At 43.5% G+C, this 25,688-nt stretch overlaps 2 protein-coding genes across 3 annotated transcripts in view; one reads left to right on the top strand and one right to left on the bottom strand.

Moving 5' to 3' along the window:
* MYBBP1A (MYB binding protein 1a) overlaps nucleotides 1-14,955 on the bottom strand; it is a 51,733-nt gene extending 36,778 nt beyond the window's left edge. Inside the window, exons 1-18 of the mRNA XM_010721910.4 lie at nucleotides 14,484-14,955; nucleotides 14,303-14,398; nucleotides 12,970-13,053; nucleotides 12,542-12,616; nucleotides 12,296-12,403; nucleotides 11,659-11,849; nucleotides 11,186-11,353; nucleotides 9,928-10,045; nucleotides 7,295-7,584; nucleotides 6,875-6,982; nucleotides 6,148-6,273; nucleotides 5,167-5,373; nucleotides 4,416-4,524; nucleotides 3,924-4,011; nucleotides 2,841-2,992; nucleotides 2,154-2,243; nucleotides 1,345-1,488; nucleotides 767-931 (exon numbers count right to left, since the gene is read on the bottom strand). Of these exons, the coding sequence (XP_010720212.3) occupies nucleotides 767-931; nucleotides 1,345-1,488; nucleotides 2,154-2,243; nucleotides 2,841-2,992; nucleotides 3,924-4,011; nucleotides 4,416-4,524; nucleotides 5,167-5,373; nucleotides 6,148-6,273; nucleotides 6,875-6,982; nucleotides 7,295-7,584; nucleotides 9,928-10,045; nucleotides 11,186-11,353; nucleotides 11,659-11,849; nucleotides 12,296-12,403; nucleotides 12,542-12,616; nucleotides 12,970-13,053; nucleotides 14,303-14,398; nucleotides 14,484-14,654 (2,490 nt within the window). The 5' untranslated portion in view covers nucleotides 14,655-14,955. The remainder of the gene's footprint in view (nucleotides 1-766; nucleotides 932-1,344; nucleotides 1,489-2,153; nucleotides 2,244-2,840; nucleotides 2,993-3,923; nucleotides 4,012-4,415; nucleotides 4,525-5,166; nucleotides 5,374-6,147; nucleotides 6,274-6,874; nucleotides 6,983-7,294; nucleotides 7,585-9,927; nucleotides 10,046-11,185; nucleotides 11,354-11,658; nucleotides 11,850-12,295; nucleotides 12,404-12,541; nucleotides 12,617-12,969; nucleotides 13,054-14,302; nucleotides 14,399-14,483) is intronic.
* Nucleotides 14,956-15,097: 142 nt separating this feature from the next.
* EIF4H (eukaryotic translation initiation factor 4H) lies at nucleotides 15,098-25,688 on the top strand. Of its 2 annotated transcripts, XM_085240785.1 has the most exons (7): nucleotides 15,098-15,257; nucleotides 19,717-19,898; nucleotides 20,777-20,841; nucleotides 20,947-21,043; nucleotides 21,645-21,710; nucleotides 23,532-23,690; nucleotides 23,806-25,688. In XM_085240785.1, exons 1-7 carry the CDS (start codon nucleotides 15,199-15,201, stop codon nucleotides 23,940-23,942), a joined length of 765 nt encoding a protein of 254 aa, XP_085096911.1. In that variant the 5' UTR covers nucleotides 15,098-15,198; the 3' UTR covers nucleotides 23,943-25,688. The 2 variants fall into 2 exon arrangements, with proteins under 2 accessions (XP_085096911.1, XP_085096912.1); XM_085240786.1 differs by lacking the exon at nucleotides 21,645-21,710.

The raw sequence follows: 25,688 nt of genomic DNA, 5'->3' as shown, positions 1-25,688 counted from the left end.
ACCTGCAGTCACTGTAATTTGGCACAGATCTGTTAGTTCTTACACCCATAAGCCCCCTTTGTCTTCCAGACACTGCATGACCATAAAATCATACTCTTATTGTACAGCATCAGAATAGAAAAGCAGCAAAGCCAATGGCTCACTACATAAACCAGCCTTTCTCCTAGCTACTGTGATGTTTCTATACACGACCAGACGTTTCTATACACGAGCAGCTGAGCTGTTCCTGCATGGCTGAATACCCTGTACCATACCATGATGGCATCAGGTGGCCTCCGGTCAGTATTACAGACACAAAATAACCAGGAGGGGGTTAATCACAACCCTCCTGGTTTTTATTAGCATAAAAGTCAAGAAAAAGCTTAAGCTGCAAGGTTACCAGGTGGGATTTTATGTGCATCACAATAAGGCACATCAAGCTTGTCCAGTTTACAAAAACTGACAGGTACCTGCCTTATGGGTAAGTGCGGGGAGAGAGCCAGTCAGCTGAAGCATTTCAGACAAGCAAATCAAACCCACAGCTCACTTTTTAAACAGTGCAACCTTGTTTTCTTTTTTGAGTCAGTACATGAAGCCCCAGTCTCTGCCCATGACCTTGCTGCATCAGGTGCTGTACAAGCCAGAAAAATCCAGACCCAATCTCCATGAGCTTACAACATACATGAATGTCCAAACTATTTAACATTAAGTAGCTCATAGCACACAGTAGGTGACAGCAAGCAAGCTGGCTGGCCAAAGCTCTTTGCTTGAGGTACTTATCTCACACCTTAATCTTGAAATCCCTCCGCAGGATCTTCTCTTTCCTTATCCTGTCTTTCTCATCCTTCTTTGCTTGGATCCGTTTCTGCTGTTCTGCAAAGAGAGCTGAGATGTTCTTGTCGAGAGCCATCATAGCCTCATCATCCAGTTCTTCATCACTCTCATCTTCTCCCTTTTGTTATTTTAGAATACAAAAACTACATGTCACTTCACATACTTCAAAAACAGCTCCTGACCCTCACCTGCCCGGGTCATTGTGCATTGTGCACTTTGCAGGGACACAAAAACAGACACTACATAATAGCATCTCAAAGCTTTATTCCCATCCATCTCATTGACTGCAGGTAGGAAAGCAAGCTATCAGGCTAGACTGAGGAAGCAACAGTGCGCAGGACATCCTGACAATAAATGAAAGAAAAAATGATTTACTGTCTTTGAAGCTCCTGACCTCCTGCATCAAATGCCATGTGAAGACAACAGCTAAGGTTATCACCATGTAGGCTCAGACAGAATGTGGGGTTTTGATAATTTTTCACCACCCCAGACCTCCTGGTATCTGTATGAAGGTAGGCACTCAAAACATACCAATGCATTCCCTGCTTGAAGAACATTGATCAGCTGACTGCGAAAATCTTCATCCACTTCTTCATTCTTCTCATCTTCACTGTCATTCTCTTCCTCGCTGTCGCCATCATCTGAGGAGTCCTCACTTTCATCATCATCATCATCCTGAGGAAGAAAAGTTCATCTCCTGATCCCACCATTCCTCAGGCCCCACTTAATTCTCAGATGTGTCATTGGTCAGAAATAAAAGTCAAGCCCTCCCTCAGCCTGCTCTCTTGCCTGCAGCCCTCAGATAACAACAGGTATCAGGTCCTCACAAGAGCCATGAGCAGAATATCACTTACCTCTCTATCACACTGAATGTGGCTTAAAAAAGAAGCTTCTAAGGAAGAACTGAAGTAACAGCCCCCTATCTGACTTCCCTTTCTGCTAATAATTAATAATACTTCATGACCTGAATATCTGCAGTTCTTAGAGCCCAAGATCTTGAATTCAGATGATCGTGCATCACAACCATGATTCAATCTGTCTGAGCTGCAGAGAGGCCTGTGCTAATCTCAGGATGTAGGCAATTCTTCTCAGGAAGTCTCACATGTTCAAATAGCCATGCCCACAACAGCATTTTCCTTCAATCTCGAGACTAATAAACATGCACTTCCAGCAAACAATTTGTTTGTTGCACATTTAAAATAAATCCTAATAGAGCCAAAGCCATTTCATTCAAGGCAGAGAAATGCAGTTATGTCTATTACAACTGATCAGCAGAAATGTTACTGTTAAATGCTGAAGGTCTGAAAATTGTTTGGCACAAGCAATGCCACATCAATCACCGTGTCCTGTTCAGACTTGATCTTTTTCTCTGATTCTTCCACCACAACAACAGCACTTTCTTCATCCTGATCTTGATACGGGTCAAGAACCTGCAGAAAAGAGGGACTGTTTTTCCTTCTTTTCAGTGCTTTGCATGCACAAAAGACACGAATTTCAGCTCAAAGGGCAGCTGAATGATGACATAGTAAGGACATGCAACTTTCTGACTTTTAATATCAGGTCAGTTATTAAGTTCTTTCTCTAAGAAACAACAAAGGTGCAGAGGTTGGAGACAGATCATGCATTTGATTTGTTACAAATTAAGTATTAGGTTCATTGTTTCAAGTACTGCCACCTATATACTACTCTCTCAGAAGACACCACCTTACTCAGTGGTGTGACCAGTTCAAGTTTTCAGTGTTGGTTATTTTTAGTACATCTATGCTTAACCTTTTCAGAAAAAGTTACCTTTGATATTCACATATAAAATGTACCAGTTGTATAAAACGCATCAAGAATTTCCTCAGCCCAAAACTGCTAAGGAATAGAGCCTAAAATTAGATCACATGCTCTCACAAAGAAATTGTCCACAATCTGCTTTTAAAATTCAGCAGCACACATATGACAGACATTTTTAAAATCAAGGAGGCTTTTATTTAATCCCAAAATAGAGACACGCTTCTCTACCTGTTAGGGACAAGACTTACATCCAAGATCAGCTGCAGGCCCTTCTTGGTCAGGTTAGGACAGATCCGTCCAAACACGCTGTTGGAAATGCGACGTATGAGCAGGCTGGGCTGGGCAAGCAGGGAGAGGAGGATTTCCACAATCACCTCAACCCATTCTGGCTCTGCGTTCTCTGCACAGGAACAAATAATGGAAAGACAACTAACAGAGAGAAACGTACCTGAAATAGTTTTTAGGTGATTGCAAAGCTACAACAAGTAACAAAACCTACAATTAATTTAATCATTACTTCCATTAGCATTTCTGCACTTCATGAGGTACCTATGTGACCACGTTCAAGCAATCAGCAGCAGCTAGTTAGCCAAACTATCTGATGTTTATAAGGTTTCCAATGAAATCAGTAGCCACAGGAGCCCATGAAAAAAGGTTTGAGAGTGGTCCATTAGTCTGAAAGACTGGAAATCCTTATCTTCATACAACTAAGTCACCAAAAATTATGGCTTCTGTTCTGTAACCTACTAATTTACATAGGGATTTAAGAAGAATAAGACCTTACTTAGAGACAAAGTCATAAGTATAAGACAGGTTCTTTTCTGCTCAAATCCCAACCTGTTCCTGCTGCTTTAGTCTAGTCTCACTTTGGGCCTGTGGAAGTAGGTTGGGATTTGACCTGTCTTTCCTGTCAGGGAAAGAACCTGTCTTACGTGTGCACACAAGGATGCATTCAGACAGCCCAAGACTTGTGCTCCTGAAGTAACAACTTTCAGGCTTGCCTGCTGTATTCAGCAAGCTCATGGGCAGCACAGAACAAGGACTCAAAATGAATGAACTCTGCTGGATGCTGCTCATCTGAACAACAAGACCTGAAGCCCCCTCTGTAAGGGGCACATAGGAACACCATCAACTGAGGATGAGGACGGCAAGATGGACAAGAGATTTGGAAAGATGAGGAAAGAATGAAGCAGAGGGGATTTTCCTGGGAAAAAGTGCATCAAGCCAGAAATGATGTATTCAGAGTGATTCACTAATGCAGAACCTCCATTTCTGTCTTTTGACAGGGCTTTAACAATCCCATTCAATTTCTTTCTGCAGAAGGGACTCACCAGTCTTTTTCTTCTTAGCTTCCTTGCTGAACGCCCTCTCTGTGCAGTTCAGAAGGTCACTCAGAAGATCCATTGTTTCAGATGGATTCTGTTTGACCACAAGTAGACAGTAAACACTCAGTTTGTGAATTCCCCAATATCAACAGCAACAGAAGGAATATATCCCAAACCTAAGGATCTCTTTAAAAAGTACAAGTATTTAAATCAGCGACTACAACCCCTCTACAGAAGAAAATATGAAACAAAGTAGAATTGTTTTGCCCAGCAACAAATCAATAGCACAACCAGTGCTTGCACCAAGCTTTGCCCCTGTAACTTAGTGTCTACAGACAGAGTAAGAAACAGTTTATTAACTCCCAATTCCCCATTCTTAGAAGCCAGAGGCAGTGAAAGAATAGATCTCTGAATACAAAGAAGTTCTCCAGCTGGGTGTTCAGGATGCCTTGCTATCAACACATTTTGCACTAATCATATTTGCTTCAGAGAGCTTACCTTGAAAAGATGAATGGCCATTAAAAGCAGAAGTTGCTGAAAAGCAAAGTGCTTGGCACTGTCTGATTTGCTTTTCTTCTTTTGCAGGTTCTTCACAGACTGAAGTGTCCTGAAGAAATAAAACCTTTTGAGTCTTTCATGGTAACAACAGCAAATCCCCTCTTATGATCAGTCTAAAATCATGATAAAATCTACAAAACCATTTTCTATACTCAACTTCTAATTTACTGATATTGGACATATATACAATACATAATTTTAACAATAGCATCTCAACTTCTGTGTGGCTTATAAAACCTCTGCACTTGGACACAAGCTACATTCCTAATACTATAGCCAAGACAAAGACCCTTATCATGCCCAGAAAAGAGCATCAGGAAAGAGTCAGTGGGAAGTCTGAACGGGCTCCTATGGAGAAAAGCTTAGTAGAGTTGCTAACATGTTTAGGAGAGGGACTGTGAGTGAAAATAGGAAAGGACAGAATGACTTAACACACTGTTAACACACAGACAGAATAAAAAATAAAACAGGATTGGGTGATGAGAAACAGGAAGGCATCCTGAAAGCCAAGTACCAGGTGCAGGATACTGAAGGGAAGAAACACAACTGCTACTGCCTGTGAAACAGTTCTGCTGCAGCAATCAGAACAAAAGGAGGAGGACAAGAGAATACAGCCAAAATCTACTAGCCCAGAGGCCTTTTTAGCTTCCTCATCCCATGATCCCAGCACACAGCCTCCCAAACTTCTCACCTCTCCCAGGCATCTCTCTGTTCCTTGGTAAAAGGCTTCACAGCTTTGACATACTTCTCACTGGAGAGCAGCTCACTGGCATACTCAACAAGATGAAAGATCCACAGCTTCCCATCTGCAGTCACACCATGGATGTGCTTCTCCCTCAAGGCTGCTGCCTCAGTTGTATCCCCCAAAACAGTCAAGGTATTTAAAGTCTGAAGTAACCTGAAAAGAAAAACAGCCAGCACATTATCATCAGATGAACAAGATGACCCTCTCCATATTTGCCAAAATACTGCCCCCAGACAGAGCACTCAACACGAAGCTCTAGTCACTCATTTCAACCCAGATTCACAAGCCTAACTTTCAACCCATGCATGAATCCAGGCACAGTAATGTACACCTCATTGCCTTGGTGCCCCCAAAGATGCTGTACACTGACTATCATTCCTGTTCCCAGCTGTTTCCCATTCTTTGTCCCACTGTGTTCTCTACTTTCCCTCTACTGAGGTTAGAGCATAAGGCTGGGCAATCACCTGACTGTGTCTGTTATTCCATGCCTGTCTTATTGCTCAAACTTCATCTCCCTTAGTACATGGATCTATCAATGGCTCACACACAGACTAGACAGAAAGCCAACAGCAACCTGTGTGACCCCATCACCTCTCTCTTTAGTCCTTTTACTTCTAGTTTGCAACAGAGATAACAGAAACCACATGAGAAAATGCATCCTGAGTTCAACTGCCTACCTGACTCTCACACACATACTCAATAGGTTTGCAATGCAAAAAAAAAAAAAAAGTTTTTATTGGAAAAAAGCTTAGGATCTTTGGGACATTCAGATAGGATCTCCTTAAAAAAGAAGCCATTTCCTAGGCCTGGGGTCAAACAGAAAATACTCCAACATCTTGTTCTGCCATTTGCATGGTGATCGTGGTGTTTTACCTCCAGAAAAGATGAAAAAATTTCAAACATAGGGCATGCGAGGAAAATTCTTACCCAAAGAAATAGTTTGCTGCCAGTGAGTGAGCTTGTTCATCTAGGGGTTCTGATATAAGGACATTTGTCTCAGGTATTTGGGAAGTCTTTTTCTTAGTCTCAAAGAAAGCATGGAAGAAGCAAAACCTAGAATACACAAAATGAAAATAATAATAATAAAAGCCAGTTAGGTCATAGTAGAGCAAAAGCAGTCTGTTTGCACAAAACTAAATAGAACACAGCACATACAATATTTTTGTAAGGATGTTCAAATACTGAAAAATACCATTCTCTACATTAAAACCCTTTTCTCCACGTACACAGGATAAAGAAGAGAAAAGGATGCTCATGATTTCACAGAAGTGAAGTGTCAACATTTGAGGCCACATAATACTCAGACTGTCACGTTTGGGTTATATCCTCCAAGACTCAAACTGAAAGATAAATACTCACTAAAATCTGACACAAGGATTAGAAATTACATCCTCAAACAGTCTAAAGAAGAAGGAACCCAACATTTATGAAAAACAGATGTGACTGTGTTGATTATAAGGGCCTGAACTACTTATGACAAGAGCATGTCCAAGTTTGCAGAACGCGTTTTAAAAACAGAACCTAATCTTCTAAATAACTAATTATGGAATATTTCTGTATCAATTTGCCATGGGAACAGCTTACCTACAGCACTGGTGTAGAGACAATAATTATTCCAAGCACATGTGGCATTCAGTCTTAGAATCATTCTTACCTGGAAATGTCCATCACAAGGCTCTCTTCTTTCTTCACAGGACTTTCAACAATGCTCATAAGTCGGTGGATGATCCATTTCCTTAATCGAGCAATCTTGTGTTGTGCTCTTTCAATAGGGAAGTGAACTCAATCAGTAGCATGAACACCACACACAAGTGAACACAAAGCACACGTCCCAACGCAGCAAGAGGTGACTTTCACTTAGAGGGTTTACATTAAGAATGGCAAAGTAAGTTACGTGGTAAGAAGCAACAGGTACATAAGAAGAGATACAATCTTCCCAAGCTTGCTTTTTACTACACAACAATCAATTTGCCCCACCAAGGGATTACAGTTCACCAGAATTGTTTTAAGAACTGGATTAGTAGCTCCCCTAACCACGAAACAGAATGAAAAGATGCATCATAAACACACTCACATGTTTTTATTTTCCTGGTTCTGCTTTTGCCGGTTAGTTGAGAAGTCTAAACAACAGTCCAAGTCTGGCTTAAGGAACATGTCCTTGAGCCAGTCAACGTATTTCTGCAATGCCACTGGCTGCAGGTGTCTAACCACCCTCCAAACGCTGGGTACCACTGGGTAGCCTTGATTGGTGAGAGTAGAGAAGCCAATCATCACTGCTAGCTGCCTCTCCGGATCATCACAGCTGGTCAGGAATTTATCTACGTATGCTTCCATCTCTGGAGCAAACTTAAATCGGTCTGGAAGCTGAAAAACAGTCAAACAAACAGGTTGGGAACAGCACACTGAGTTTGCATGTCATTAGGAGAACAAATCACTACTGATTTGACTGCAATAAGTAAATTAAAGCCACATGCCTGAACACTTCCATAAGGGATACAGCAGGTCATTGATTTCACTTCACATAAAAGGAATCACTGTAAGCAACCAAAGAATCCTGGCATGTACCTCAACCCTTCAATTTGGACTTTCCCAAGCAGTCAAGCTCCAGCCGACCAGCCACACGTGGATCACTGCAGCTAAGCTCTTGGGTTGCTCACTTCTATTTTATGGGGATGGGTTCAGGATGTTTCTCCCACCACTTGCTTCACGCTTTCTCTCAATTCAGAAATTCTCCCACATCATTTCTGGTCTCACCTAGCAGCCTGCTGGTCTACAGCACACGGAACAAATCCCACCTTCTCTCCCTGACGTCTCAAAAGTGTTGAGGCATTCTGAAAGAAGGGGGAGTTACCAGCATAACCTGAAAAAACATGTCCTGAAGTGCAGCTGGTTTGTGCTAAAGCCTATTAGTGCTGTACTGATCTGCAAGGCATATGGCTGGCAGACTGTCCATGCAGACCACCAGGACACATCCCATCTCACCACACATCCCATTCTGTCTTGACTTTTCACTGCCCACAGCGTTTATTGCCTTCACTTTCAGTCTGGAAAAATCAGAAATATAACTGGCCCAACTCTGAGGAGAACAAACTGTGGCTTCATTACAAAAATGCAACGTAACTTCTGTAAATGAATAAAACAACTTGTCTGGTACTGTATCAGAAGCAATACAGAAATTTGGCAGGAACGGGGAAGGTAATGAAAGTTTAGGGAACGCTGCTTTTAAAATAAAAGCTCTACAGATTTCTAATTAACTACAAATCCATCCACCCATAACATAAATATTCCAACAAGCCATCTCACACAAAGCACAATTTAGCAGGGTCCTGCTTTTCCTGTATTCAAAACCTCCTTATTTGTCCATCAGTATGAAAGCTGGGAGAAAAAAATAACAAGCAATTGGCTGCAAACAGGCTAATAGCTCACAGTGGGAATTTCATCATTTCTCAACAAAAATTTAATACATTTGCTCTCTTGGCTCAAAAAAAAAAAAAAGCAGATTCAGGAAGATAACTGCCAATCATTACCACTCAAGCTTTGCCTAGTTCCATCTCCAAGAGCAACACAAATGCAATAAAAACTTACAATATTACACCATTTGCTTTCCAAAATAAACAACCTCTACAAAGGAAGGAAACAAAACAAAGAAAATAAAACTAAGATATTTTCTATTTCCTCATCAACAAAACCAGGCTTTTCTCTTTGCATACGTTAGACAGAGATTGTCTTCAGTGGATTTGTATACTTCAGACAGGAATTGCATTAACAAATCTTTGGATGCACATGGAAGAACAGAAAAAAAGCCAACACAAGAAACCAACTCAGTCAGTGGAGAAACCCTGTAGAAAATTGGTCCATATATGGAGGCACCATGGTAATCATTATTTTTATAGCAAAAACACACATCTATCACAGCTCTGGTACCAGAACAGAAAGACTATCAAATCCAGTCCCTCCCAAGAAAGGGCAGTGATCTTTGGATCCACTGAGAATGTTTAGGACTGTGTTAGCATGACAGCCAAGTTAAAGACCATTATTATCAGTACTCTCCTTCCATTCTCCTCCCTTTATAGTAGAGATGTGTTGTTTGCTTGATTCCTAAGTAGGAAGGAGGAAGAGGAGTTCCAAAAATCCAATTTCCATATAAAATCTGTGCTAAAGATGTGCTTAATGAAACAAGCACCAAAATACACAAAGAGTAAGTTGTCCTTTTTTGTCTTTGCTCTCAAATGCTCATGCAACACCCAGCAAACTGACAGACAAAAAGGAGCTTCTAGATATGCAAAATCAAAAGGACTGCCAAAGGATGACATATGACATTGTCAGCACGCTGAGGGCTGCCCTTCCTCTGCTTCCCTCATGGTTAGAGCTTTCTCAACAACATCTATGAAAGCAGTGAATAATTCCAGACTCCTTAACATAAGTATGAATAGCAATACAGAAACGGGCACTAACAATCTAACACAGATTCACTCATCCCACTGCAATCAGCCATCATGCAATAAACCTACTTTTAGTAAGAGTCCAAGGTCTGAATCACACACACATATGTGTGTGTGTATATTATATATATATATATATATATATATGTGTATTTTTTTTTTTTTTTTAATACAAGAAGATTAGAAAAGTGGACAAATGCAGGGGGGAAGTTCTGCTCAGAACAGTGTCTTTATCCCTGAACACGAGTACCTTCAGAAGACCTACCTGAGTTGTGACAACGTGTTCTCCATAGTGCTGCATCACCCTCCCCTTGAGAACCATCTGCAGCTGATCCAGAGACAACAGTGGCAGAGCACTGCCCAGCAGCCGGTAGCACATGTAACTGAGCAGAAACAAAGAAGATTCTCTCAAACAGAGACAAAGTCACAAAGCCACAAAGGGAGATGACACAGGAGTTGAAACTAGATGATTTTCGAGGTCCTTTTCGACCCAGGCCATGCTGGGATTGTATGACAGAATAAGTGATGGGGACAGGCTGCACGGACCATGCAAAGACTGAAGTCAAAAATCCTACTGTTGAAAATATTCCTTCTGGCTAGCACAGCTTTCAGATTCCTCCCCATACCACATCCTCTGCCACCTAGAAAAAGATGAGTCCTCACCAGCAGCCCCTTCCTCAACCCACTAGCTGGTTCTCTTCTCCCCAGGTATCCATTTCCACACGACTAACAAAAATTTATGTGTTTTTGAAACTTGCTGTCAAATTTGATCAATTTTTTTTTTGCCTAATGGGCTCAAGAACTGTCAAATAGACAGCGTTAGCCTCAATTCTGCAGGAAGTCAGGCTAAGAAACACAATACTTTTGAGCATACAAGGAGTATTTTCAGATTTACACAGATGCCAATTCAAGTCAACTAACACAAGACATAAACTGGCAAGGCTAGGAAAAGGTTTCCTTTCACTGTGATACTTGTGTAATATGTTAAAATACACATGTATAGGGAAGTGCACGTCTACGACTTTCAAACACTTAACCTAACAGAGATTTTAGATCTGTCCACAGACTGGCTTGCTACAATCCAAATTAAATTATATGCCCCTAAAATGCTCACAGATTTATGTTGAGGATTTTGCACCATGTTTGTACAGCGTGAGTCGCAGGAGACAATCTAAGAATCTGCAAAGACCTAATATTAGACTTGGAAAAGGAGCTGAAACAACTACTGCTATGACTTCAACCCCAGTCATATTCTACTGAAATACAGACTGCATCAGAACCCAAACCAAAGGAGACCAATAATATTCAGGCATTTTAATGCATCCTATTCTAGCAGAAACCACACTGATAATTCATGGATCTGGCTTCCTATAAGGTTTTTCATGTCTATCTAAATAATCAAATGTTTCACATTGCTCATCAGAAAACATCTGCTTCATCTACCACAGGGCAACAGAAAGACTGAGGCAAGAAACAGAAGGATAATAAGGAAAGCAATAAATACTGCACAAACATGAACAAACCTCACAGGTCCTGATTTCTCCTTGAATAGCCCATTCTCCACAGCTTCATTCCAAAACAGTTCAAAGGCACCTTCCTTCAATGACACTTGTAGCAAATCAAGCCCAACACTGGGCAATTTCTTGTCCTTCTTCTCTGACTTGGCAGCACTTTCCAGAAGCTCTACAAGTCTAAAAGAAGCAAGAGCATAGTGTGAAAGATCAAGCCTGCAAGGGGTTTGCTGAAGGCCAAATTCACCCTGCTGAACAATGCAGAATATTTCCTAATCACCAGAGGCAAAACACCTCAGGAGAAATGTCAGAACTATAATTTAATAACCTGCATAGCTGTTAGCATTTAACCCCTAACATACATAGAAAGTTAGAAAGCATTCCTAGTGGTAAATACAGGCAGGTTTCAGAGGGAAAATCATACTTCTCTCAGACAGCCAAGAGACCAAGAATGCTGCATTTAATGGTGCTCATTTAACACTTACCTGGGGATATTTTCTTCATTTACAATAGTAGGTGAGCCAAACAGCTTCTTTAGCTTTTTAGGTTTTAGAACACCAGGGAACTTCTGCATGCCCACAAGTAAAAGATGCAGGTTCTCTGGAGATTTGAAGGCTGACGTCAGATCAGCTTGCAAGATGCCAAAAAGCACCTCCTCAAACACAGTTTCAGGAACCTGGACAGAAATGAAGGTTAGAGAGTATGTGAGAAACATTTGAGGGCATTGTGCTAACCTGCTGTGTAGTATATTAAAACACCTGCATTGTACAGTGTTTTACTAAAAGCCTGTGGTGTTTCAAAAACTTTACAACTAATCTTTATGGTGACGCAACCAAAATTAATCAGTTTTTATCCAGTATTGCCATACAGTCCCCCAGGTGCTGAACCACACAGAGCAGGGCAGTATGTTGTCACTAAGCATGGGTTTGTCCAGACTAAAGTAAACCAGAGCATCCTTCCCAGAACAAAAGCATCTGCTCACAGACAATTGAGAATATAGCTCCCACAGTTTAAATTTACTCTTCCATAATCCTCCCTCAACTTTTAGCTACGAGCAAACAAATGAAAAATTCCCAAAGCAAAGCCTTCCCTCCTCCCATCCAACACATGCTGTGGCCATACCTCTGACAAAATGTCAACAAGAGTTTTGCTAGGGAGATCTCTGAGGTGTGTTTGGTGATGTGCCAGCTGCTGCAGAAGCTGGATACTCTCCAGCAGAGCCTTCTGGTCCTAGAAAAGAAAGACAACTCAAAAAGTGAGGGCATGCAGCCTTTCCCTCTACACCCTCCACCCCCTGTATTTCAGACATTTCTGTACTTCAGACAGCCCTAGAACCACTGCTGACCAACAACAAAAATAACAAATTACCTTGACAAGCCGGCCAGACTGAAAAAGAGCCATAACTCCAAAAAAGTTTCCAAAAGCAGCATTTCTTACAAGTTTCTGAAAAGGAAAAAATAGCGGAATAAAAGCCCAACCCCCTGAGAAGTTACATCTCATATTCAGCTACACCTCTGTGGAACAAGGTGGCTGGAAGATTTAGCCTAGACCATCCTGCCAGATGAAGATAAGAAACCCAAAACCAACCTCCAGCACCATATTTAACAGTGCCTGCCATTGATTATCTCTCTGTCACATGGCCAAATCTCAGTTAAAACAGTGGCAGGCAACAATGCCATCTATTTTCAGCTTTCAGAAATATTTCAGTTTTTTTCACTGCACGAACCCCAAAGCCACACTGTCCAGGTTCCAGAGAACAACCAGCTGCTGGCCAATGCTGCTAGAAGAAAACTCACCTTTTTCACCTTTTCCAGATTATGCTTTTCTTTTATCTGTTCCAGGACACTGCACAATGGGATTTCCTCAAAAGCCTGCAAAACCTGAGGAGATGGATGAGACAGCTCACTTGGCAACTCTTGCATTCTATGAAGATTTACCAAGTTCAGCCAGAACAGGGCTGAACATCAGATGTGCTACTTCATTAGAGTAGAATAGAGCACAACTAGAATTAGAACCAGTGCAGACAGAATCACAGAATGACCAGGGTTGGAAGGGAGCTCAAGGATCATGAATCTCCAACCCCCTGCCACATGCAGGGCCACCAACCTCCACATTTCATACCAGCCCAGGCTGCCCAGGGCCCCATCCAATCTGGCCTTGAACACCTCCAGGGATGGATGGGGCATCCACAACCTCTCTGGACAGCTGTTCCAGCACCTCACCACTCTCATAGTAAAGAACTTCTCCCTGACATCCAACCTAAATCTTCCCTCCCTCAACTTAAAACCATTTGCCCTTGTCCTGCTGTTATCTACGCTTTCAAAGAGTTGATTTCCCCTTCTGTTTGTAAGCTCCAGACATAGCAGGACTAATAATAAAAGCATTTTGCTGCAATCATATGACCCTGTTAACAGAAGCAACAAAACTCTTCAGCAAGGCCTTGACCTAAGTGGGAAAAAACCAGGCCCTGCTGTATCACCAGCTTGTTAGGTGTGATAGGGTCACATCCCACTGGGGACCTCCACTGCAGGAACTCAATGAGTTATAATTATAGACTCGATGTCTACAATGTTATAGGCTTAAACAGCACTGAGAAAAGACCTCTGAGATCCCCAAATCCAACCCCAACCCACCCCATCACGTCCATTGACCACATCCTTCAGTGCCACATCCCCACGGCTCTGGAACACCTCCAGGAACAGTGACCACCACCACCTCCCTGTGCAGCTGTGCCAATGCATCACAGCTCTTTCTGATAAGAAATTTCTTCTAAAGTCCAACCTGAACCTCTCCTGGCATCCTATTGCCATCACCTCTCATCCTATCGCTGTCACCTGGGAGCAGACAGATCCCCACCATGCTCCAACCTCCTTTCAGGGAGGTTTGCTCTTTTCTCATAGATACGTGCTAATGTCCCTTTGGGCATCCTCAGTGCTATGCAGGATGGTCGAATGCCCACTACTCCCTCCCTATTTTTCACGACCAGCTTCATCACTAAAGTCTCTGCCTCACTTATTAGGCCACAGCGAGCAACTTTTAAACACAACGTATGTGATACTAGAGGAAATCGTCCTTGCATCTTCTAAGGCAAAAGATAAAAGTATCCTGTCGTGACTCCAACGCACTGACCTGCGCCAGGGCCAAGCTGAATCCCGGCCTCGCAGCCTCGCGTGTGGCTCCCAGCCCCTCCACCAGGCGCTTCAAGGCGTACTTCAGTTCTTCATCCTGAAACAGAGCCAGGCGGTGACAGCCGCCCCGCACAGACCCGAGCGGCTCGGAGCCCCGCCGCTCCCCAGCCGCATCTCCTCACCTCCCCGCCGTCCCTCAGGTGCCGCAGGAGATTTTCGGTAGCCTCCAGCCGCACGTCCTGCTCGGGTTTGGCGATATCCCAGAACAGATCGAGAAAAGCGCGGCCCTTCCGCAGCACCCCTCTGGGATCGGCCGGCACCGCCGCGCCGCGCCGCGCTCCCGGCTCCGCCATGCCGCCTCCTCCGCACGTGGGGCCGCCGCAGCGCCGCCCGCCCCGCCTCTTCCGGGGCAGCGGGGACGGAGCGGGCGCGGGGCCGCCGGTTCTGCCCGAGCGGCGCGATGCGCGGCTCGCGGACCTCCCCTCACCGAGGGATGCCGCCGTGCCCTCGTGGGTCAGATTTGGTCCCGAGGCGCCCGCCGGTGGAGATGGAGGACCCGAAGCACCCAGAGCCTCCGCAAACGTACAAACAAACAGCGCAACTCCTTTATTTCTAATCACCCGCGCGATTTTCACTTTGTACCGACACGCGAATCCCGCAAAGCGGCCCAGACGCAGCGCGGAACCGCCGCACGGCACAAAGCGCCGCGCCGCCCGCCTGTGACGGCGGCGCTGGGATTTTCAGTCAGGCAGCGGCTCGGGCAGCCCGTCCCGGCGCGGCGCTGCAGACAGGCACTGGCGGGGGCAGCCCCGGCGCGCGCGCCGCCGTATATAAGCGGCGCGGGGTCCTCGGGGCGCGGTCCTGTCACGCTCGCACGGGGTGGAGGCTGAGGTGGCGATGGCGGATTTCGATCCTTACGACGATCGGGCCTACAGCAGCTTCGGCGGCGGCCGGGGGTGAGCGAGGCGCCGGGGGGCGGCAGAGCCGGGGTTTGGGTCGCCGGAGAACGTCGGGAGCTCCCCGGGGAGCGGAGAAGGAAGCGGGGAAAGGCGCTCCGTGACCCCCGGCCTGGAAGGAGGGGGCGCGGCCCGGCCGGGCCTAGCGTGGCCCCTGCGCTGTGCGATGGCGGGAGAGGAGGGAGACGGGCGGCGATGCCGCCTGCGGGAGCTCCTCGGCTCCTCTCGTTGCCCAACCCTGGCGGGGGGAGCCGAGACCGCGGGGAGCCTGGATGGGGATGGGGCGATTCCTTGGTTAGGCGGATGAGTATCGCCAGGGTTGCGGTGTGGCGGCTCGGAGCTCCGGGGAAGGGCGGGAGGACGCGGCGTGCGGCAGTGCGCGTCTGCCGGCCCGGGGGCGCGGAGGGGGAGGGGATGGAATACAGGATATGGGGACATGCTGGGCCGGAGCCGAGGCGTGCCGTGAGGAGCTCCTGCAGGGCCGGGCGGGGAGGAGGAAGCTTCCCGTGAATGAAGGATTCGAGGAGGACAGGAGGCCGCGAGCCGGCAGAATGGAAAAGCCCCGGGAGCGGGCGGCGCTGCGATGCCCGCGGCGGGCGGGAGCTGGCGGGGCGCTCCGGTCAGCGCCGTGAGCTGCACGCGGCACCGAGGCACGGGGTGACTCGAAATCACCGAGCCGTAGGAACGGAGCTCAGGAACGGAGCTCGGCTCTGTGACTTCGGTGGAGGTTGCGTGTTTTGGAGGAGGGAGAAGTGGGCTACAAAAGCAATAGCAATTTGGAAGTTTGCCGTAAATCAGGTTAGGAATTTCAGGTACTCAGTTTCTTGAAGGTTGGTGCAATGCAAGTTAGTGTGCACTAAATTAAAGCAGTAGGCATAAAACTGTGAAATAAACTATTTGCAAGCAAATGTTAATGAGTATGCTGCTTTTATAGCTCAGTCTTTCAAGAGGTGCTTTCTAAACAGTGTTGTCATCCTCTGTGGTTAAAGGAATAAACCGGTTTCATTTCTTTGGCTGTTCAGGTAGCAGGGAGTATTGCTGAGATCAGAACAGGGGTGAGTTTTTGTATTTAGATAAAGCAGTACTTAAACTTTCTGAATTAGTTGTTCTGCACGTGTTTATCCTTTGTCTAAAGGGGAGACATCCCAGAGCAAACATGATACAGCTGCTTAGAAATCTGCTTTGACAATGATGACAGCCTGAAGTGGCACTTGACACTCGTAACTAATTCACATGTTGCTGTAGAATCTGCCCTTGTCACTGTAGGCGTGTAACATGAAGTAATAAAGCTGAAATTAAAATGTGCCTTTCATATTCAGATTTCTTGAAGAGAGTACTTAATCTTGCTCTCAGGCAAGAGTCAGATGCATGCTTTACTGAATCAGACTTGAAGTAATTAGTAGGTACCTCTGCAGATGTCCCTGCTAAGTTACTAGCACTCGATTCAAAGATTGTAGTAGCTCCTTCTGCTTCATGTGAGGTCTTGTAATGTTCAGCATAGTGAAAACATGGCTGTTAATGCTTGAAGGTTCTGGTTAAAGAATCGTTTTTGATTCCTGAGGGCTCTGGGACTGCAGGAACAGGGAGAGCTCAGTTGAGATGGAGTTTCTTAAAGCTGCATTTTTTCATAACCATTGGTCTGTGTGAAGAGTTAACATGAGATATCAGTGTGACAGATATGAAGTGGCAGTTCCCAACAAACTCTGGCATCCCTGAGACATCTGCCCTGTTCTCTTATTTCTCAGAATTACACTGGAAAAGCGACAGAAGATGTCTGAGACTTGATGGGATGGGATTTTGCTGTACTTGAGATGTCTGGTAGTTACTTCATTTACAAGTGACTTTATTTCAGACAGAAAACATACTGTTAACACAAATAACAAAGGTATAAAGCTTTCTCTTCAAAAAGCCAGAGAGATAAGTACAGGACTCTTGTTTAGCTATTAAATAACAGCTCTCCAAAATATTTCTAGTTTGATTTTTTTTTTTGACACATTTTCTGAAAAGAACAGCAGAACATTGTGAGAGTACCTTCAGAATCATAGCTTGGTTGCTCCTTCACTCCACTTTGGCCTTATGAGGTCACCTGGCTTAGTCCACCAAAAAGTAACCTGATTATAGAGATGCTTCTTCCTGCCTTTGCTAGAAACAAACTTCCTTGGTTTTCTGGAAAAATATCTTTATATACCCACTTCTTCTGTGAAGGTGATGTCATTGTTACCTAATTGTGTCTCAGCAAGAGTTGCACTGAGTAGGAAGTGCAGATGTGAGTACTTTGGTGTGACCCAGGTCACTGAGTTCAGGGGTGTTTTTAATTACAGTGGACTTATTGTTTTATTTTGTTACAAACTGAGCACATTGCTGCAGATTCATCTGGTTACTGGATTCAGCCTTATTTATTTTCAGTGTTGAATAAATGCAGCAAAGTGTAGGAACAGCTTCTTCTGGTGCTAAAAAAATAGTAAAGGCTGTACACTATCCTTGTAGGATGCTACTTGAAACCCTGTTTGTGGCCACTGGTGTTCCTCAAATGATCTAGAATACCAAATATACAGTTATTTCATAACTGAGGCCTTCCTAGAACAATTTGGTGTTAATTCCACTTAATTCCACTTTTTAAGTGGAGATAACTGTAGTTGGAGCCCTAGCTCATACTCTCCTTCCTGCATTGGCACATTGCCTTCCAGCTGGCTGGATCGCCTTGTTGATAGGGCTTTAGGATGTGCCTTCAGATGAATCAGCTCGCTGAGCCAGATGATTGGCAGCCCAGTAAACATGGTGAAAATCGGCCTGAGCAATATTGATGTGGTGGAAGGATTTAAAAGTTGAGACTTTAGGCTGTCAATTAAATGTATGGCACTTTAATGGCTGTTTGTGAAGTCACTGATGAAAATAAAGGATGAAGACATGCAACTTCTGCATGTTTCTGAACTTCTTAGAGCAGCTCTGCATCCTTGAGTTCTTTCTTACAGCTCAGTCATGTGGCTGAAGTTAAAATTGCTGTACATTCAGACCATCAGATATAGAAGCTTTGGTTCTTGAGTGTGTTTTTGGTGTGTTAACAAGAGGAAGGCAGATATGGGATATTGTCAAAAACACTGAAATATGAACCTGGGTAAACCCTGATTAAAGATATGCAGGTTTTGACTCAAATACATGCAGTAACATGCTGATATTGTTGGGGACAGCTCCTGCCTGTTAGCACCAAGAGGCACAAAGGACAGGCTTACCTTGCAAGAGTTAAGGAATCTTATGCAAGATTTCAACATTATGTCATTCATTTGCAACAAAATATTTATTCTGGAATGAAGAAGGGAAAAAAAGGTGAGCAAATACATTGCTTGTCCTCTGGATTTTTGGCTGCATGCAACTAGCCAGAATAATATTTGACCCTCTGCAGAAAACTAATTAGTCCTTGCCATCCTAGCAAATCCTGGTTTAATACGCTTTGTGTTCCAGCATCTTTTTAAATGCACAGTGACTGCCTTGGAAAGGGAGCAGGCATGAACAAAATCCAGTACAAGCAAGGTATCGAAGGAGAGAACATGGGCAGAGTTAAAGGTAGCCATCTCAGATAACTCAGTCTGCTTAGGCAACACAGATGGCATTGCAGGGTTGCCTGGGGCATCCTGCAGTCAAGAAATCCAGGAGCTGTGAGTGAAGGGCCTTTGCTCTCTGTTATAGAGATCAAAGTTATCTTTAGATGCTTAGACTGTATGGGAGATTAACACAGATGTGTAGATTAATATGGTGAAGATTTTAGCTGGCACTTTTCTAGTTCCTCAGCAGCCAGTGCTGATGGATTTAACTGAGGCTGAGAAAGGGTAGGAAAAGACAACTTTGTGGTTCACGAATAAGGCAGAAGAAAAAAAGGAAGAAGCAAACATCCAATTTCTTGTTTCTTAAATTGTTTTTTTTTTCTGCCTTTAGAATGTCTTGTTCAGCTAAGCTGTTCAGCATGTGTTCCAGATCAGGTACCCTTTAGATATCTGACAGCTGATCCCTGCAGTGGCTTTTCAGGGTCAAAAGATGTTTAAACTGTTGTGAAATTGATGATACGCATTTGATTGAATGCTTTGTTTCCACGTAAGCTCCAGGATAGGCCTGTGCCATGCAGGTATTTCTTTGCTGCTATGAATTATTCTTAAAATCTAGTCTGGACTGTATGGTTTTTTTTTGTTCGTTTGTTTTAGAGTAGTGAACAGTGTGGATAGCTCTACACTGCTGCAGTCTTAATGGCTTGTGATAGAGGGAAAAAGTTCATCTTCTCCCACTGGAGTACTGGTCAGGTAATACAGTAAAGCAGAGAGCAGGACTGTTGTGGAGGCGATAGGTACAGATAAAGGGCTTCTAACAGAAGCTGGGGAGAAAACCCACTCCCAAAAAGTCAGTCAGTGTCATCCTGCTCTACTGCTGTGCTGGGAATCGCGTTCAGAAATGGGCTGTGCTTTTTCACCAGGTCTCGTGGTGGTGGCCTTGGTTCTCGCAAACAGAAAGAGCTGCCAACAGAGCCCCCCTTCACAGCCTATGTGGGAAATCTCCCCTTCAACACTGTTCAAGGAGACATAGATGCCATCTTCAAGGATCTCAGCGTAAGGAGTGTACGACTAGTCAGAGACAAGGAAACAGATAAATTTAAAGGTGAGTGTTCAGAACTGCTTTAGTTTTGGATTGTTTACTGGGAGGAGAAAATTATCTGCTTTCAAAATCTTTTTAATGACTAATTTCAGTCTCCACTGTAAAGTTAGTTTGTTGTTCTGCCATGTTGACTTACATGAGGTCTTTCACCAACAAATAAGTTAATATTGGCCCCCTCATGAAAGACTCTTAAGCCTTGTGTTTTTTTTTTATGTTTTGCAATAAAATTGAAGTATCTTACCTAAGATTGAACATCTTAAGTTTTGAGTGGGTGCATAACCTTTCTTTAGCTCAGAAGATTCCCATTGCTTTTCCTTTTTAGTAGATAGAAGAGCAGCTAGGTAAGCCATTCATGTGCGCTTGTGTTAGAGTAAGTGAATCATATTAACATTGGAAGTAGCTTGTGGAAAGGAAGTGTGTTTCTAAGTTATTTTGATAGAGGATGAAGGTTTAATGCAGGGAGTTTGAGAAAAGGCATAGTTAATTCACTAAGCGATGTGACAAAATCAGGTTGCCAGCCAGCAGGTACCTCAGCTTCTTGTTTAAAGATGCTAATAACAGATGTCAATATTCAGCTAAGTACCTGTCTTAAGTCACAAATCAAATGTAGCCTGTCTTGAGAACATAAAGGGAAGGAAACTGTCAGGCTCCTACTTGTGTAGTGCCCTTGCAGAGTTCTGCTGCACGAGCTGTCCGAGCTGTTAGTAACCATAGGTATAAGTTACAAATGAGTTCATCTTTCATGATGGTTGATTGGAGTCATGTACATCTTGCACTTATCCCTGCTCATAGCTGAAAGAGAAGGGAGATATTTGGGAAGAGAAGCTTCTTCTAAATGCCTTCTAAAATGCTGGTATTGACTTACGAGGTTCTTCTTACAGGATTTTGTTACGTAGAGTTTGATGAAGTGGAGTCACTCAAGGAAGCTCTTACATATGATGGTGCAGTAAGTATATTTCCAATTAGTTTATGAAATCTGTGAGCACAAGTCTCACATTTCTTGGCAGCCCAGCTAGCAAATTCTGAAGGGATTCTCCTCTTTATTTAACAGCTTTTGGGTGACCGATCACTCCGAGTGGACATAGCAGAAGGCAGAAAACAGGATAAAGGTGGCTTTGGTTTCAGAAAAGGCGGACCTGATGACAGAGGTGACTTCTATTTTCCTAGATTTATGCTTTTTTAAATGTAGCTGTTGTAGTGATGACTTTTGGTGTGAACTAATGCATGCAAGGCACACAAATCAACATGAAGACTGTACAGGAAGGAGAATTTGTATGCATTGTCTTAAACGTAGCTGCTGCCGCTCCTGAAGTGCCTGGAGTAGATGTGCTTTGTGTCCAAGAGCTGAATGTGTTGTCACTCCTAACCCAGGAAGTGAGACCAGTACCCCTAGCAATGTGCACTGCCTGGCAGAGGACAATCATAAGCCCAAGGGTCTGATCTGCTACTATTTTCTTACAATATAAGAAAGTGAGTAAGCAATATCTCATGTGAGAGCAGCCTTTCCTGTTGATAAAACTAAATTCACTGAAGTTTTTCATACAGCGTGTATTAGAGAAGCTTTCCTGACCACATATTTTTGGTTAATACAAACTAATCTTCCTTTCCAATGAAACTTGGCAGTACTGAAATGAAGAGTTTCCAGCAGCGTGGCATTGGATATTGAAGGACTGGACTTAGGTTTGGTGTCCCCTTGATCAGTCTTTCCCACAGCTTTAGACCTGAACACAATTGTGGCTTTTTTCCTAGGAATGGGAGGAGGTTCCCGAGAATCCAGAGGAGGTGGATGGGATTCCAGAGATGACTTCGGTTCTGGTATCAGTATTAACACTTATATAGGCAGCCTAAAAGGCACTGAAATGTTCTCACTTCCATGTCAGCTACATTTGTCCCCATTTCTGTTTTGATTCAATCTACTGTGTGCCAGCTCTGGATGTGCCGTGGCTACAGTGGAATTCTTAAAGGGGAAACTTGAATTGCTTTGTAACAGAGGAAGTGGTCTTAATTTTAAGTTTTTATGAAATGATTTAGGTGACAGAACATTGAATGTTGGTGGTGATGTCAAGGTTTTAAGCATTGCATTTCTTAGGCATGAACCCAAGAATATTTATTTAATAGTAGCAGAAACAGACAGGTCATGTGGAAAAACTGATGTTGGTGCTGTATTCTCTCAGTGTAGAGGCTTTAACCTGTTAAGATGTAATGTCGTGTGCGTAGTCCTGAAACAAATGACATCTCCAAAGGTGTGTCAGAGTTCCAAAGCATGTTTGCATGCAATTCCTGAAAGTCAGATCTGTTACAGTCATGCAAGTTGCAGCAAATGACTGAATTTGCTGAGTTAGAAGGTGGTGATGGAGCCACCATGTTTGTTTTTGACTTCCAGTTAATTTCTACTCATAAGTATCCAAGGTGATATTAACACCTGTGCTTTTATCCTCTGAAATTGTGGGTTTGGCCCATTTTCTGATGGGGAGATGTTGGCAAGTGCAGTGTTGCAATGTCTGGTCTCTGCATGAGCGGAATGGACAAAGCAGGAGTGGTGACAAAGCACACCATTGCCCTAGCATGGAACTGAAGCCTGATGCTGGAGAGAACAAGCTTGCTACGGTGCTATGCTTAACCTGCCTTTGTAGCTAAGCATTCTGGTGTCAGCCTCCATAGCCTTGTAGCTTTTTTGGCAGCTTCTCCAAATACAGATATGCTTCATCTGGACAAGTGATTTGTGTGCCAGAAGTTTAGCGTTTAAGTCTGAGTTGCTACAGAAGCTTTTCTCAGATTCCATTGCACTGGATTAAGTCTTTAAAAATGTGCTGTTTGGCACTGAAGCAGAAAATGGTCCTGCAGCTCTACCAAATGTTAAGTAGGAGCAGAAACGTTCAGATGGGAGCACGACTTCTAAGAGGCTTCCGAAAAACTGATTCGATTCCACTTCAATATTTTACTAGATTGAAATATCTTCCTCCCATTGAATGCAGATGGAATAACAGAGGAATCTGCCCAGATAGTCATTAGTATGGAATGGAAGTCCAGTCAGTGACAGGCAGTTTTTGGTGGGTTTTGATACACAGACTGAAGAAATGTAGTCAATTTCATATTTAAAGTCTGAATTGCATTATTTTTTTTCCTAGCTCTTTCATTAGTGTAGTAAATGCCTAGCCAGTTAATAGCATAAGTGGAAAGCTATGGAGTTTCATTACTCCCTGGTTCTTTTCCCGTTTGCTCTATTTCTGCAGGTTTCATGCTAAGGGTGTGAGCAGTGTGATCTCCTGGCTGCAACAGCACTCGTGGTACTTCTAGTGTTATCTCTGAATTCACCTTCTAGTGTTAAGTCTGAAGTTAAAGTTGAGCACATACTTTAACACTGTTTGACCCCTCCTCAAAGACTGAGCAAGGCTGAGCCTCTAGGTGAATAAATCAGGTTCTGAACGTGGCACAGTATGGTTTTGTATGGAATCTTGTGACTCTTCCAGAACATGTTAGAAATCTGTGAAGCAATCTGTCTACAGACAAAGGCTCTCAGTGCATCATCTTGGACTGGCAACAGTGACTTGCAAGGCTTTCCAGTCATCCAAATAAAAATCTAGATTAAAAGTACTGTGAAGTGTGCCCTTTAAATTCGCCCTTTTCCTTCTTCAGGATTCAAAGATGATGATTTCTTGGGAGGCCGGGGTAGAGGAACTCGCCCTGGAGACCGACGGCCACCAGGTGCCTTAATGGGAACTGGTGGCACTGGTCGTTTCCGAGATGGGCCTCCCCTTCGTGGATCTTCCATGGACTTCAGAGAGCCAACAGAAGGTAAGCTCGTCTGTAACACAAGCTTTCCTTTAAGAATGACTGCGGTTTTCTTCATGAGATTAAAGCTGCTACCCTCAAGAGGCAAATCTTAAAACCTTGCTGTTTTTTCTTCCAGAGGAAAGAGCGCAGCGGCCCCGACTTCAGCTCAAACCTCGAACAGTTGGTACTCCCCTCAATCAAGTAGCCAACCCAAATTCTGCTATCTTTGGTGGAGCCAAGCCCCGAGAGGAAGTAGTAAAGGAGCACGACTGAGCTTGGTGTTGAGAGGGAATGGGGAGGCGGGAGAAAACGCAAGACAGTACAGAGTGACTAGCTCTGCTGGAATGTCAACCCTGCAGTTTACCATTCCTGCCATCTGGCATTTGTCCTCTTTGAAACCGAAAACACAGAGCTTGTGAATGCATGTCAGCTGTTAACAAGTGGTTTTTAGTATGTTCTTGGCTTTGCTGTATCTAGTGCCTGCTTTGTGCTGAGTTTCCTCTTCTGTTTCCTTCCAAGCAGCACAGTTGCCAGTAGATAAGGCGGTGTGGCTGCTTCCACGAGTGTGGAGGTCTATGGACAAAGGTGCTGCTTCACTTCCTCCTTTCTGGGTTTATTTTACTTTAGAAGCACAGGTTAGACTTAGTTATTACCCTGTATTGTTTCCTTTCACTTCCTCAGTGCTCCTCTTCTGACCCGCATGTCTTGTTCTGTATTGCTGTGGCTCTGAAGAGGAAAACTGGAGAGTCCAGATGAGTTGAACTGAATAATTTACAGTTCTAACCATGTGGTGAAATACCATTTAGGATAATTGATGAGTAGTTGTGTAGAGCAGAGCCCCTTATAAAACTAAGGCGGTAGCTGCCCTTTCTCACAGGTTACCTGGAAGTATCAATAGCTGCAAATAAAGTTGGCTGACAAGCCTGGCAAATAGGTGAAATCAGTATGGATAAAGCACCTGCCAGCAGAGTGCTGCTGATTGTTTTTTGTAGACTTCAAAATGGTATGATACTGCACTCCTGAGCTTGAGGTTAGTGCTGCAAAACTGTGCCTGCTTGAGCACAGCTGCTCACTGGCTTTTTCTGCTTACATTTCTTTAGGTTTTACATGTTTGGTAAGTTTTTAAATGAAGTTTCTACAGGTAAAATTGACTTTTTTATTTTTCTTTATGGAGTATATACTTTGCCATGCAGTATGTAATTGCCATTATCCCCTGTATTTCTTTGCCCAGTGGTGTACAGTTTTAAGACCTCTGCTTCCACAATACCATTAAAATGGGCAGATTAGAAATAGTTATGCTATAGATTCTCTTCATGTAGAAGTTTGGGTGAAAAGCATTTCTAATTGCTTCATCTCTCTGAACTTGAAGTGTTTCTTGCAGTTGTTGGGTGTTCTGTGTGGGAGGAGGGAGGGGGAAGCTGGCGCTAAGGGGGAGAGAGCACATTATGTTTGAAAACAAAATCTGGATCTATAACACTGAAGTATGGATACATCCAATGCATGAGAAACGTGGGCCCCTAATACCAGTGCTGACAGCTTTCAGATAAAACAATCAGCACACCAAAGTTCTTGGAAGCATGGCTGCTTCACTACCAGCGTTGCTGCTAGTGGTGAATTTCTTCTCTAAAGTTACTTCTGTAATGTCAGAGTCCCAGCAACTCACAGAACTACTCTTTCCTTCCTTCTGCCTGTCACTTAATCTGCTTCTGAGATAAGAACCATTTGTCTAACACTAATAATTTAAGACAGACATGCATTTGTGTGGTTGTATTCCAAACCAATTAGTGACCTATTTACATCTTCAATGTGGAAAAGATTTTAAGAACAAACTCCCATATAAAATTCACCTCTAGTCAAGACAGTTGACTTTTAAATGTTTAAAAAAAAAAAAAAAAGAACAAAAAAAAAAAAGAAAAAAGAATTCCAAACACTTAACACATTCTGCTTCATAACAAAATAAATTTATGGATATGGTATTTTGTGAATGATCTTTTAAATAAAAGAAAACATTAAGTAATA

The sequence above is a fragment of the Meleagris gallopavo genome, chromosome 21, assembly GCF_905368555.1.
Source record: "Meleagris gallopavo chromosome 21, MGAL_WU_HG_1.1, whole genome shotgun sequence".
NCBI classification, from domain to species: Eukaryota; Metazoa; Chordata; class Aves; order Galliformes; family Phasianidae; genus Meleagris; species Meleagris gallopavo.
The sequence above is the reverse complement of the archived record's forward strand: the minus strand, read 5'-3'. Positions and strand labels throughout refer to the sequence as shown.